The 14,054-nt window shown below is 42.8% G+C and overlaps 1 protein-coding gene across 2 annotated transcripts in view; it reads left to right on the forward strand.

Moving 5' to 3' along the window:
* The window catches only part of SHISAL1 (shisa like 1), a gene marked incomplete at its 3' end in the record, with an annotated part of 65,306 nt that overhangs the window by 22,146 nt on the left and 29,106 nt on the right, over window positions 1–14,054 (forward strand). Inside the window, exon 3 of one of the 2 annotated variants that reach the window (XM_083366369.1) lies at window positions 7,989–8,294. In XM_083366369.1, coding sequence (XP_083222495.1) covers window positions 7,989–8,294 — 306 coding nt within the window. Of the gene's footprint in view, window positions 1–7,988; window positions 8,299–14,054 lie in introns of those variants that run through there. The other variant, XM_083366368.1, reaches the window with a different exon arrangement.

Genomic DNA, 14,054 nt, shown 5'->3' on the forward strand with positions numbered 1-14,054 from the left:
TCTTTTCAATACCTGTTCTATCTGGTGTGTTATGAACAAGAGGCCTGTGTGTTTGGATCTGTAAATCCCATAAGACCTTAACTCACTTAGTTTCCCAAACCTTCTCAACTTGATGGTCCTAGTAGTTTTTACTACATTCTGATCCAAACCTCTGGCAAAGTTTCTGATGAATAATTCTGGCAACTCACTCAGGATGCTGCTCATAGTTTGTGAAATTTTGCTGCAATGACGGATCAAATATATTGTTTCACCCTTTCTACCACAAAGGCTATATTTGCTGTTGTTTGTTATATTTTGTTATTATGGTTCGTCAAGCAGTCAGCCAGATATTTATACTGGATTTTATCCACCAACAAGTCCTTCTGAAGGAAATGTGTTAGGCAGATGTTGTTTGATGGTGTTAAAGATACCACAGGATGTAAGCTGTTCCAAGTAAAGCAGCCTTTTGCAATTGACTGGTGCTTATTTTCTCTATGCCGATGATGTTTAAGTAGTGCTCCAGATGTTTTGGGATTACATCCAAGGCATCTATTATTATTGGTACTATCCTTGCTTTGTTTTGCAAAGATAGTACTAATAGTGATAGGCATCTTGGGTGCAAATCTATGATGATGAATAATGATGATGATGATGATAGAGGAGGAGGAAGAAGAAGAAGAAGAAGAAGAAGAAGAAGAAGAAGAAGAAGAAGAAGAAGAAGAAGAAGAAGAAGAAGAAGAAGAAGAAGAAGAAGAAGATAGCTGCCAGTTCTTTAGCTGGTGTTAGTCTTCATGTGAATCAGGTTCTTCCCCAGAACTTACGATGTTGTAATGTTTAAGTGTAGTATATGTGCAGATTCCAGCAGTGTAGTGCTTTCACACAGCTTCAGACTTTTAGTTGTTTCGGAAAATAGATTGATACACATGCGTGCACGCACACACACACACACACACCTCTTCTTTGTGAGTCAAGCTATTTTCCAAAGCAGATGATAGCAGGACAAGAAGCAATGGATGGAAATTAATCAAGGAGAGATCCAACCTACAAATAAGGAGAAATTTCCTGACAGTGAGAACAATCAACCAGTGGAAGGGCTGGCCTTCAGAAGTTGTGGGTGCCGTATCACTAGAGATTTTTAAGAAGAGGTTGGACAGCCATTTGTCCGAGATAATATAGGGTCTCCGGCTTGAGCAGGGGGTTAGACTAGAAGACCTCCAAGGTCCCTTCCAACTCTGTTATTTTTTTTCCTGGTCTTTTGTAATTGACAGATGGAAATTTTGTCAATGCACAGATTTTCTAAGTGTCGTCCAAGTTTTTCAGTTTGGCACCCGAAAATGTGCTGATAACGATTGGGTTCACCATGACTTGTTTATGCCATAATCTTTCAGTTCCAGTTTTTAGATCTTGATGCTATGTCCTCTTGTCTAAATCTTTGTGTCCTATTCTACTATTTTCTGGTATTGTATTATCAACCTTTTATTTAGTGTGTTTGTGTATTTCCTATTACCAATACACACCCTTTTTTTCCTTAAGGAAATCTGGCTTACTTTTTTTTTCCTGATTGTTCAGCTCCAGTGGACTGGGCTAGACTGGACTGGGTTTGAGTTTTCTTCTTCCATCTATGAGTGATATGTTGGCCTTATAAAGGAGGTCAGATCCTTCAGCCATATCCTCCATTAATGTTATTCCTTGCTCGATGGTCTCCTTGCTCCATCTTTTAATTCAATTTTGTTCTTGTGTATCCTCACGAACGTTTGTTCTTGCTGTAAAGCCTTCCTGATTATCCCAAAATATAGAGAAAGCCACTTAACTATTTGGGCAAGATTCCCAAAAGCTGCTTTAGTAATATGCAGCATGATATGTAAATTTCATAGTAGTGCTGTTCTTCCACACCTTTTAAAGATACAGTTGTTAGATCTGCCAGCAGGACACTTTGCTTCAGATTGCATTGCTGGCATCCTGCCATAAAAGGGGGAAGGGAGGGATGAGGGGGAATAAGGGAACACCAGGAGGGGGATGACAGGAACCAGAGATGCCAATCAAAGACAAGGACATGAGTGTGAGAATGGAATGCAATCACCCACCAAAGAAGCACCAAACTATAGAACTGTTACCAAAACACCTAATTTGAATACTATTGGACACTGACCAGATGACCAAGGGGGGAGGGCCTGGGAGGTTACCGGGTTTTACGCAGGAATACTCAGATCTGGCTTTGCTAATACTGTAATCACTTGTCTTTATCAAAAGCATACCTCTTCTCTACAAATGGAGTCAAGTGTCTTTTTTTCCCTAAACGCCCAAGCTAGAACAAGGCTGACATTAAGCCAGATCATCAATAACACTCCACCTGGAGACTCACATCTACCATGAGGAACCTGCATGGAATGTCCATCCATGAGAGTGAGCAGGAGGAGATGGAGAACTGGGAAGAAGCTGCCTCAAAACCCAGGAGCAGGGAAGACTACCCTGGGTTGGAAGAGGGAGGCAGAGGTCCCAGGGGACCAGCCAAAACCCCGGTCATGCATAGGCATCAGGAAGATGGAAGAATGGGTACAGAAGCCCTCCGGGGTGACTTTTTCCTGGAGAATCTGAGGAAGCCAACCACAGGCCCCACTCTTAGAGTGCAGAACAATAGGAAGGTGCGGGGCAATGGGAGGTGAACCCGACCTTCATGATGTCATTTTTGAGCAAGCCATTGACTTCCTGAGGGATGCTTTTGACTGGCTCTGGACCTGTGAAGGCCAAGAATGGCCGGCACTACCACCAGCTCAGCTGGCTGATGTAGCAAACGCAGCAGTCGCATGCTTCTGGCTCCAGCACAACAGTCAAGATTGGCCTAGTGGTGCAGACATTTTCCCCAGCCTGGGCAGCCCTCTCGTGGAAGAGAGAACATAGACCTCCAGCCCTAGGGGTGAAATTCAACAGTGACCCAAAACATCTAGCGTTCATCCTAACCCAGTTGTGGACCTACATGGAGGAGTATGGGGCCAACCTGCCAACCCACCTAAAGTGAAGATTGTCATCATGGCATTGTGGAACCAACTGCCGGTGGAGCTCCGGACGGCATCGGACCTCCGAACTTTCCGTCGTGGTCTGAAGACCCATTTGTTTGAATTGGCCGGTCTGGCCTGATGGGGGAGTTGGGTTTTAAATTGTCATTTTAGATTGTATTATTGTTTTTTAATTGGGCACTGATTTAATCTTTGTTTTAACTTTTGTATAGTATTGTATTTTTATTTATATGCCCTGTGAACCGCCCTGAGTCCCCAGGGAGAAGGGCGGTATATAAATTAAATAAAACAAAAAATAAAACATTAGAAGGCGAGACAGCAGATATTTTTGATTTACACTGAAACCACGAAGGAACACGTGAAACTACAGAGAGCAATACTGAAAAAAATCCATACTGCCCAGTTGTACAAAAAACTCTCTAAGTAAGAGTTCCAGAAGGAAAAGATTGACTATCTGGGCTATGACTTTTCCCATGAGGGGGTTGAAATGGACTCTGAGGAGATGCGAACCATGCTAGAATAGGGGACCCCAGGCACCTGAAAACAGTTACAAAACTTTCTGGGGTTTGCAAATTTTTATCAACAATTCATCCCTTCATTTGCTGAAATAGCACTACCTATCACTAACCTTCTAAGGACTAAGAGGCAGGGGAAACCCAAGCCAAGCCAAGCCCTGAAATGGACAATGGAATGCCAAACAATGTTAGAAAAACTTAGGTGCCTATTCACAGCCAAGCCATTGCTGAAGCACCCAGACCCAAACACCCCATTTGTCATTCAAGCCAACACTAGCAATATGCCAGTCAGAGCGTCCTACTCCAGAAAAATGAGTAGAGGTTTCTGCAGCCATGTGCCTATACCCAATGGTGGAATTCGAGTACCTGAACAACTGGTTCTCTTATTCAATGCAGGGCTGGGCCTTTGAGGCCTAGAACAGACTTCCAGAAGTGGTATCCATGCACTTCTGGTGGTCTGTTCTAGCCCTGGGAGGCCTCCAAGGCCTAGAATGGACTTCTGGAAGTGGCATCCATGCACTTCCTCCAAGCCGTTCTAGGCCTGGGAGGCTTCCTCCAGGCCTCCAAGGCATAGACTGGACTTCTGGAAGCCAGCCAGTTCTCCAAATGCAGCAAAATTTAGATACCAGTTCTGCCGAACTGGTGTGAACCAGCTGAATCCCACCACTGCATATATCTCTAGAAAACCAGTAACTGTGCAATTAGATTTGCCAAAAACCCTTTGACGCATCCACCCAGTCTTCCACTGCAGCTTGTTGAAGCCAGCAAGCATGAGACAAGAATTATTAAGCTAAATAGTTTCAGGAAGATTGATATGTGTCTGCAAATGTTCTTGCTGTAATGAAAGTTAAAGTTGTTTAACTCCTTGGTTGTCTGTGCTGACGACACTAAAGCAGTGGTTTGCTGTTGGTTTCTTTCAGATTTTTTTTCCTCAACTTCCCTCTATTCCAGTGTTTCTGAACCTGGGCAAACTTCAGTTGTGTGAATAGAGCCATGGTGGCACAGATCTTAGAATGCAACATTGCAGGCTAATTCTGCTGACTGCTGGCTGCCAGCAATTCGGCAGTTCGAGTCTCACCGGCTCAAGGTTGACTCAGCCTTCCATCTTTCCGAAGTTGGTAAAATGAGGACCCAGATTTTGAGGGGCAATATGCTGACTCTATAAACCACTGAGAGAGGACTGTAAAGCACTATGAAGCAGTATATAAGTCCAAGTGCTGTTGGTATTTCAATTCCCAATTCATTAGCCAGCATAAAGTTCACAAATCTTAAAGTTGCCGAGGTTGAAAAACTCTAGCCTAGCCTATCTCACTGGGATTGCCTGCTTGTCTCAAGGATAAGCAGCAGTTGCAGATGGGACAAAAGCAGTAATACTTAATTTTAAATACTGAAATTAAGAGAAGCATAGCGTAGGCATCTCTCTTTTTAGCTTTGCCATACCCTCTTCTTTTAAGACGTTTTAATTTGTCTTTTTAAAATATACATAAGTTGTATATGTCGTGTACATAGATAAGTTTAAAGTCAGTACAGGAACACTGGTAAAAAGAATATACTAACAAACTTCAGTAGTCAAAAGATTGACTATTACAGGAATAGCAAGTGGGACAGAGCTAGATATGATATTCCACAGTTATGGCCCTTTACAAAAAGAGCCTTGGTGGAGCAGTGGGCTAATGCCTCCTTAAGTAACACCAGCTGCCTGCAATTAGTGCAGGTTCGAGTCCCACCAGGCTCAAGGTTGACTCAGCCTTCCATCCTTCCGAGGTAGGTAAAATGAGGACCCAGATTGTTGGGGGCAATTAAGCTGACTTTGTAATAATGCCGCTTGGGGTCCCCCGAAAACCCTAATAAGCAGGTATATACATAGAATGAAGGCTGTTGCTAAGCACATTGTGCTTTAGATTGTAAGCCGCCCTGAGTCTTCGGAGAAGGGCGGGATATAAATGGGAATAAAAAAAAAATCTTGAAGGGTGGAAACAGGATGGAAATATAAGCTTGTGAATAAAGAAAGGTGGGTCTTGGTTGAGTGCCTGCCTGAGAAACTTAATTTCTTAAGGGGGAAGGGAGAGATCCAATAATACCGAGGATGTACTAAAACAACAGTGGAAAAGAAGGGAAGTAAAGATAGAAGAATAAGAATGTGGAAGTCAACTTGTCATTTCTAAAATGCTTTATGGCTGTAAGTAAAACACGAAGAAATTAGCTTCAGTAACATAAAATGTCAGTTAAAAGGCAGAACATAAAAGCGTCAGTAACATAAAATGTAACAGAATATATCAGAAAAAATATATGAGGATAAAATCTCTCCTCCAAATAGTAAACAAGATACCTTAATCTAGATCACTCCAGGTTTCTTAAAGTGCTGATTATCTGCTGAGACCCACATTAAGATCCATGGGACCTTTTTCATTGTTTTAGTTTGATTTTGCACCCAACCAGCAGATACTGCAAATTCATATGGAGAATGCCATTCATCAGTCTGAATACTGCATCTTTGTTGCATTGATGTTTCTTCTGTTTGACCACAAACTTAGTAGACTTGGAACCTTTCTGATTCTCTTCCTCTTCTCTAACTCAGCTTGATAAAAGAGTTAACTGTAGTTCAATTGGAAAATGTTTTCCTTGGCTGCATTGTACCTAGGCAGTATAAAACTTTTACAGCAAGCCCTTACACAGTGGAAGTGAAAAGATTCCTGTAAATAGAAATGCATTTGACTTTAAAACTGAATAAATGATAGGCAACTTTTGAAAAGAAAATCGATCCTATCTGAAAGAGGAAATCGCTTAAAAGCTCCATTTAAAATAAACTATTTGATCCGAGAGTTTTTTTGCTTCTACATTTCTCTGTTCATTGAACTAATACTATGTATGTAAAAATGCTTTCGATCCCACCTTTTGCATCAACTCTTATCCGATTGTAAATGACTTTCTAGATAGCATATACAGAATAAATGTAGGACAGAAATAAAGTAGGCTGTGAATCTAATTAGTAGCATAATGTAATACATTTTACAAAGCATTGCTAGAAGCAGAACTCTGGATAAAAAGGCACATATTGGAATGCAAAAATAGGGAGCTACTTGGCAGACCTCTGTTTTTCATAGGCCAAACTCTGCAATTGGCAAAATCATATTGAGTAATTTTTACTCAGGCTGAACTGTCACAGCTTGAATGTCTCAAAACAAAAAATAAAGGGAGGAAGTTTCCTTTCATGTTTTGTAGCTTCTTTAGTCTTTTCCCCAGCAAATTATTCTTTTTAATGGATGGCGTTGTTGAAACATAGGATTTCTGAACTGCACTCTTTAGGCTATGTGATGCAAAATAAGTTCTCTGATCAAGACTATTTGCCTTTTCAAAGAAGCCATGGGACAGAAAAAACTTCCAGACTTCATCTACACCAATGTTTTTCAACCTCAGCATCTTTAAGAAGTATGAACTTCAACTTCCAGAATTCCTCATGTTGGCTGCAGAATTGTGGGAGTTGCACTCCACACATCTTAAATTTGCTGACATTGAGAAACACTGGTTTAGACCATCTCATTTAAAAGGTTTCCAGGTGTCATAGAGTCCAGATTTCCCCTGACCTGGCCATAGCAGTGAGTTAGTCTATCCATTCAAGATTTTGCAGGTGTGTGTGTAGATTTCCCTTGCTGATGGGCATCAAGATGTACCGTCTTGTCATAGGCAGATGTCCCATCGTCTTGTTGAAGCTAGGCAAGGTGTGTGCAATGTTACAGGAGGCTGAAAAATAGTCTGAGCACACTGGTTTCACTTTGGGGAAGAAGAGAAGCAGAAGCAGAGATAGAAACCATGGTGTCAAGTTTCCAACGGCGTTGACACATGGAATATAACAGGGGTGCCAAACTCGCTGCATCACGTGACGTGTTGCAATGTATCATGACTTTTTTTTTGCATTGCCAGAACTGTGGTGGGCACGGCCTCTGCATGATGCAACAAACCCGCAGGCCGGGAATTTGACACCCCTGGAATATAATAACTATATACAGGTAGTCCTCAACGTAAGACCACAATTAAACCCAAAATTTTTGTGGCTGAGACACTTGTTAAGCAAGTCTTGCCCCATTTCTTGCCACAGTTGCTAAGTGAATCACTGCAATTGTTAAATTAGTAGCATGGTTGTTAAGTGGATCTGGCTTTCCCATTGCTGTTGCTTGTCAGAAGGTCGCAAAAGGGGCTCACATGCTGGGACACTGCAACCATCGTAAATAGGAGTCAGTTGCCAAGTGGTTGAATTTTGATCATGTGACCATGGGGATGCTACAACGGATGTAAGTGTGAAAAAAAAGGTCGTAAGTCAATTTTTTCCAGTGCCATTGTAACTTCGAACGGTCGCTAAGTGAACTGTTGTAAGTCGAGGACTACCTGTAGTTCATAGCTTTAAGTGCCTAATTAGAGAAGCAGAAAGCAAAGCGCGTTAACAGTCCCTTTCTAACACCAGCTTTCTCTTCTCTTTCTACAGCAATTACAGTGCATTGTTAGGAGTTTGGGTCTATGGGTTTTTCGTTGTAGTCTTGCTGGTTCTGGACCTTTTATATTACTCCTCCATGAACTACGACATTTGCAAAGTTTACATGGCAAGATGGGGAATCCAGGGGAAATGGATGAAACCGGAAACGAGCCGGTGGATTAAACCAACTCAGGACTCAAGGCAAGTAGAGACTCAGACTCATTCTCAGCCTGTCACTCAACCATCCCAGGCTGTCCACACCTTAAAAGGAGAAGCTTTAACTCCACCACTGATGTCTTTCCCGAGCTCAACTGCCTGGTAAGTTTGTCAAGGCTTCTTCTCTTATTTTTTTTCATATCCTAATCTTTTATATGGCAGAAACTAGATAGTGCTTATCAGATGGTTTCAGAGCAATGGGATCGTCTTTAAATAATTCTGGTGTCTCTCCGGAACTGAAGCCTCCAGAAATAACCATGCCCATTTGGTACCTGTTTCCTTAGTACTAGAACAGGGGTAGGCAACCTCGGCTCTTTTATTTGAGATTCAAGGTACTAGTAATGGTGTTCAAAGCCCTCCATGGCAGGGGGCCGGAGTACCTCAGGGAACATCTGCTGCCGGCATCAAGCTCCCTGCGCCCTGTGCGTTCCCACAGAGAGGGCCTCCTCAGGGTGCCACCGATCAGAGAATGTCGATTGGTGGCCCCCAGGGGGAGGTCCTTCTCTGTGGGCACTCCGGAGCTATGGAATCAGTTACCGGTAGAGCTCCGGATGGCGCCCAATCTTCGCTCCTTTCGTCGCGATCTCAAGACGTTTTTGTTTGTACAAGCCGGCCTAGCCTGATGGGGATTGGTGGGGTTTTTTATTTTTGTTTTCTTAATTTTATCTTTGGGGTTTTATAATTGTATATCAATTGTTTTAAAATTGGGCAATCATTTAATTTCCTTTTAATATTTGTATTTTGTATTTTACTCTTGCCCTGTGAACCGCCCTGAGTCCTCAGGGAGAAGGGCGGTATAGAAATATTATTAAATTAAATTAAATTAAATTTATGATTCATGGACTTCAACTCCCAGAATTCCTGAGTCAGCTATGCTGACTCAGGAATTCTGGGAGTTGAAGTCCATGAGTCATAAAAGAGCCGAGGTTGCCGACCCCTGTGGTAGAAGATAAGCTCCATATTTGGATGGAGCAAGCACAGGGCATATCAGGATGGCAAGGCAGGCTGGGAAACCAAACAACGTTCCAGAAGAAAGTGGTAGCTAATAGTTTCCTGCATCTGCCAGGAAAAAACAACAAAGCAGGTTTTTAACAAAGAACTGGTAGACTTGACTAGAAGAAATGTAGGAATTTCAAGCTACCTGGCTTCAAGCATCTTGAGAGAATAAATAGGGTCGCGTGTCTGCTCTCCAGGGCACCCCCAAGGTCCGTCATTGTTCTAAGGACAAACGGCCAGAGACAGTTTCAGGAGACCCCACCCACCCACCCACTCAAATCTCAGCGGGAGGGAAGCTAGTTGATCACTGAAGGCAAGCAAGCAGCATGGCCCAAAGGAAAAGTGTGCAGAGATCCAAGGTCAGGAATCAAGGTCATTGGGGGATCCATGTCTTACTCCAGCGTGGTTCTGCCCATAAGGGGTAAATGTCCCGCTGCCTCTGGAGCCTCCATCCAACATGAGCTGTTGTTTTTCAAGGGTGGTTTGGTCAGAAGATGAATGCAAGGTCAAGGGGCTTGCCCTGCAATGGGCAGGCCTCAGGCAGAAGAATCCCAGGTAGCCACATGAGAGTAATGCCAGCAGCCATTACTCGAGTTCTTCTTCAGGCTCTGCACATCCATCAAGTTGGACAACATTCACACACACCCTCAAATCCCATGGTTTGTGGGGGGAATTCTCTGCATTTCAAAATTCATCCATTAGTCAGCATTAATGAAGCTGAGGGCATCAGAGCCATCTATCCTAGGTGGCCTTTGGGATTAAAATGGGGGTGGGGTGGAGTGTAAAAAACAAAATCAAACTAGTAGGCATAACTGTGTAATTGGAACTCTGCCCCAAGAGCCATGGATTTAACTCAGGAGCTTAAACTGGAAGAGCCATAAACTGGCCCTGGAGATCTAGAATTAAACCTCTGTTCCTTCAGTTTAAAGGGGGACACAACTTGCATAGAACATTCATGGCCTTCATCTTGACAGTGATGATGATACATTTTAAAAGAATATAGAAAACAGTAGACATACAAGAAAATGTGGATCCCTGCTTTGGTTCCTTTTTTTTTTTTAAAAAAAAGGACAACTCTTTTTTTATTATTATTAAAGAGTTTTACAAAAACAAAATTTTACAATATATCCCCAAATCCCTCCCATCCCAAACCCACCCACTTCCCCCCCACCTTCCCAGAGCTAAATACAGGATTATAGTTACAATAATCATATTCTAAATAAAAATTATGCATAATATACAATTAACCAAATTCATAATGTGCTTTAACTCCCCTTTAATTTAATTTAATTTAATTTAATTTAATTTAATTTATTGAGATTTATATACCGCCCTTCTCCCAAAGGGACTCAGGGCGGTTTACAGGGCATAAATATAAATAACAATATAAACATTACAAACATTAAAAAACAATTAAATCAGTGCCCAAGTTAAAACAAGAATAAAACAAGCCAATAAAAACCCATGTACCCCCATCAGGCTAGACCCGCTAGTTCAAATAAATGGGTCTTCAACCCGCGACGGAAGGATCGGAGGTCTGATGTCGTCCGGAGCTCCACCGGCAGTTGGTTCCACAAAGCCGGGGCACCCACAGAGAAGGCCCTCCCCCTGGGGGCCACCAGTCGACACTCCCTGACAGGAGGCACCCTGAGGAGGCCCTCTCTGTGGGCGCGCACAGGGCGGAGGGGAGTCGACGCCGGCAGCAGGTGGTCCTCGAGGTATCGCGGACCCATGCCATGTAGGGACTTAAAGATCATAACCAAAACCTTGAACCTTACCCGGAAGACAACCGGTAACCAATGTAGCTCACGGAGCAAAGGTGTAACATGGGAGTACCGGGAAACTCCCAAGACAACTCTCGCGGCCGCATTCTGTACCAGTTGGAGCCTCCAAGTAGTCTTCAAGGGAAGTCCCATGTAGAGAGCATTACAGTAGTCTAGGCGAGAGGTCACGAGCGCATGAGTAACCGTACATAAGGCCTCCCGGTCCAGATAGGGCCGCAACTGGCGCACCAGGCGAACCTGGGCAAAAGCCCCCCTAGTCACGGCCACTATGTGATCCTCCAAAGTGAGTCGTGAATCTAGGAGGACTCCCAAGTTGCGAACCCTATCCACAGGGGGTAAAAGCTCACCCCCCATAGAAAGAGATGGAACATCCCAAGTGTCCCGGGGAGACGGAATGCACAGCCACTCAGTCTTGTCAGGGTTGAGTTGAAGTCTGTTCCTCCCCATCCAGACCCGAACCGCCTCCAGGCAACGGGACATCACAGCGAGGGCATCACTGGGGTGGTTTGGGGTCGAAATAAAAAGTTGGGTATCATCAGCATATTGATGATACCCAACTCCAAAACCACGAATGATCTCACCCAGCGGTTTCATATAGATGTTGAACAGGAGAGGCGAGAGGACCGACCCCTGAGGAACTCCACAAGCAAGAGTCCTAGGGGTCGACCTCTGCCCCCCTGCCAACACCGACTGCGAGCATCCCAGGAGATAGGAGGAGAACCACTGAAAAACCGTGCCTCCCACTCCCAATCCCCTGAGACGCTGCAGCAGGATACCATGGTCGATGGTATCGAAAGCCGCCGAGAGGTCTAATAGGACTAGGACAGAGGAATATCCCCTATCCCGAGCCCTCCAGAGATCATTCACCAGTGCGACCAATGCCGTCTCCGTGCTGTGCCCGGGCCTGAAACCCGATTGGTAAGGGTCCAGATAATCCGCTTCATCCAGGACCAGAGGGAGCTGATGCGCCACCACACTCTCAACAACCTTCGCAAGAAAGCGAAGGTTGGAGACTGGACGAAAGTTGTTCAATACAGCTGGGTCCAAGGCAGGCTTCTTGAGGAGAGGTCTCACCACCGCCTCCTTCAAGATGGTGGGGAAATAACCCTCGCTCAAAGAAGCAGATATAACCGCCTGGAGCCAGCCTCGTGTCCTCTCCCTAGCTGCATAAACCAGCCAAGAAGGGCACGGATCCAATAAACATGTGGTGGAACTCAGCTTCCCCATAATCCTGTCCACTTCATCAGGGGTCACAGTATCAAACTCCTCCCAGATAACATTAACATAACTACAAACAAAGTACCAATAACAATATCCCACTAAAATCTACTCATAAGCTAAATGGAACTTTTTAGTCCCATATTTGTTCTGAATATAATTTATCCATCTCCTCCAAACTGAAATATATCTTTCCTGTGAATAATCTTTCAAATAAGCAGAAATCTTAGACATTTCTGCAAGATTCGAAACTTTAAACACCCATTCTTCTATAGTGGGCAAACTATCCTTTTTCCAATATTGTCCCACCAGTAACCGTGCTGCTGTTATCATGTTCAACATCAAGTTAGTTTCTTTAACATCACAATCTACAACAATACCCAATAAAAACAATTGCGGAGAAAACTTTATCTTTCTCTTAAAAATCTTTTGAATGTTCCACCAAATTTTGATCCAAAAAGCTTTTATATTTCTACAAGTCCATCACATGTGAAAATAGATAGCTTCTAAACTACCACATCTCCAACATTTAGACTGTAAATTAGGATACATGTTGGACAACTTTTTGGGATCCAGATGCCAGATCAAAATTTAGTAAAACAAATTAGAGATTTAAATTGTGCACATATAAAGAGGATATATAATGCTTTAATTGAATTGGATTCGGAAACGGAACTGGTTAAAGACTGTATGATAAAGTGGTCACAAAATATTCAGGAACCAATTTCGTTGGACACCTGGGAGATAATTTGGGTTAGAAATGTTAAATTTACTCAGGCTCAAAATTTAAGAGAAAATTTTTATAAAAAGGACAACTCTTGATCACTGCATGAAGAAGGGATCAAACCATGGGCTGGAGTTTGAGGTGTCTTCAGGGATGTCCGAAGAGTAGGGTTCAGAAAAGTAAGATGGCAGCCACGATGCCCGTAAAAACTGGCTGGAGCTTCTGTCACAACATCACAATGACTTTCTGCACACCCCTGTAGGCCTGAATTTTCCTGTTGCAACAAAAAATGGGAGATGGAAGACATCTGGGGCTTGAGGAGAATTGAGTGAGAGAAGACAAAATGAATCAAATTTGGGGTCTTCTCAGTTTTGTAAGGTTCTAATTACTCTTATACATACCGTAGCAGCATTTATCAGTTGGAAAGGCAGATTCTCAGATGTAAATAAAAATAAAAGCCAAAAACATTCATTGTTTTACAAATGAAATATTTTGTGGCATCTTGCATAGCTACAATGCAGTTTTTCACCTCTTTCATCCTTGCCTGAAGAGAACAATGAAAGAATATAGAAGGAGAACAAAGAACAAATATAGAGCTTTGTTTGAAGAGACAAATAGGCTTAGTTTTGAGTTCTAATCAAGATGACTGTGGGCAGCAGCTGAAAAGGTCTTTCGGCAGCCTTACAGAAGTCATTTTGCCACTGCTTGCTTTGGTTTTTAACCTAACAATTTGGGATTTTCTTGTGGTCTCCCATTCCTCAAGGATTAGCTTTTGGCAGAGAGCCAAGTCAGCTAGATGCTGATAAGTAGCTGGGACTTCAGAAATCAATAAGATTACAAAAGAAGGGGAACATGTCTGATGTTCTGTTTTCAAAGAAAAAAATTCATATTTTTGGCACTGAGTGGAAGGTCACAAGTATGCAAATATTTTCTTTGGACCAGTTAGAGGAAGCAGAAAGGGCACTTGAACTGTACACTAACAATCTAGATAATAGTTTTTAGCTCTGTATTTTGCATTTGATTGGAATACATGATTAAGTGTATTGAAATGACAAACAGACAGAAAATTTGAATTCTAGTTACTTAATCTATTGCATATGTATCCATCCCAAAGAAACACCATGGTAGGCAGCAAAGGTA

This window comes from Vipera ursinii (assembly GCF_947247035.1).
Source record: "Vipera ursinii genome assembly, chromosome: 6".
NCBI lineage: Eukaryota > Metazoa > Chordata > Lepidosauria > Squamata > Viperidae > Vipera > Vipera ursinii.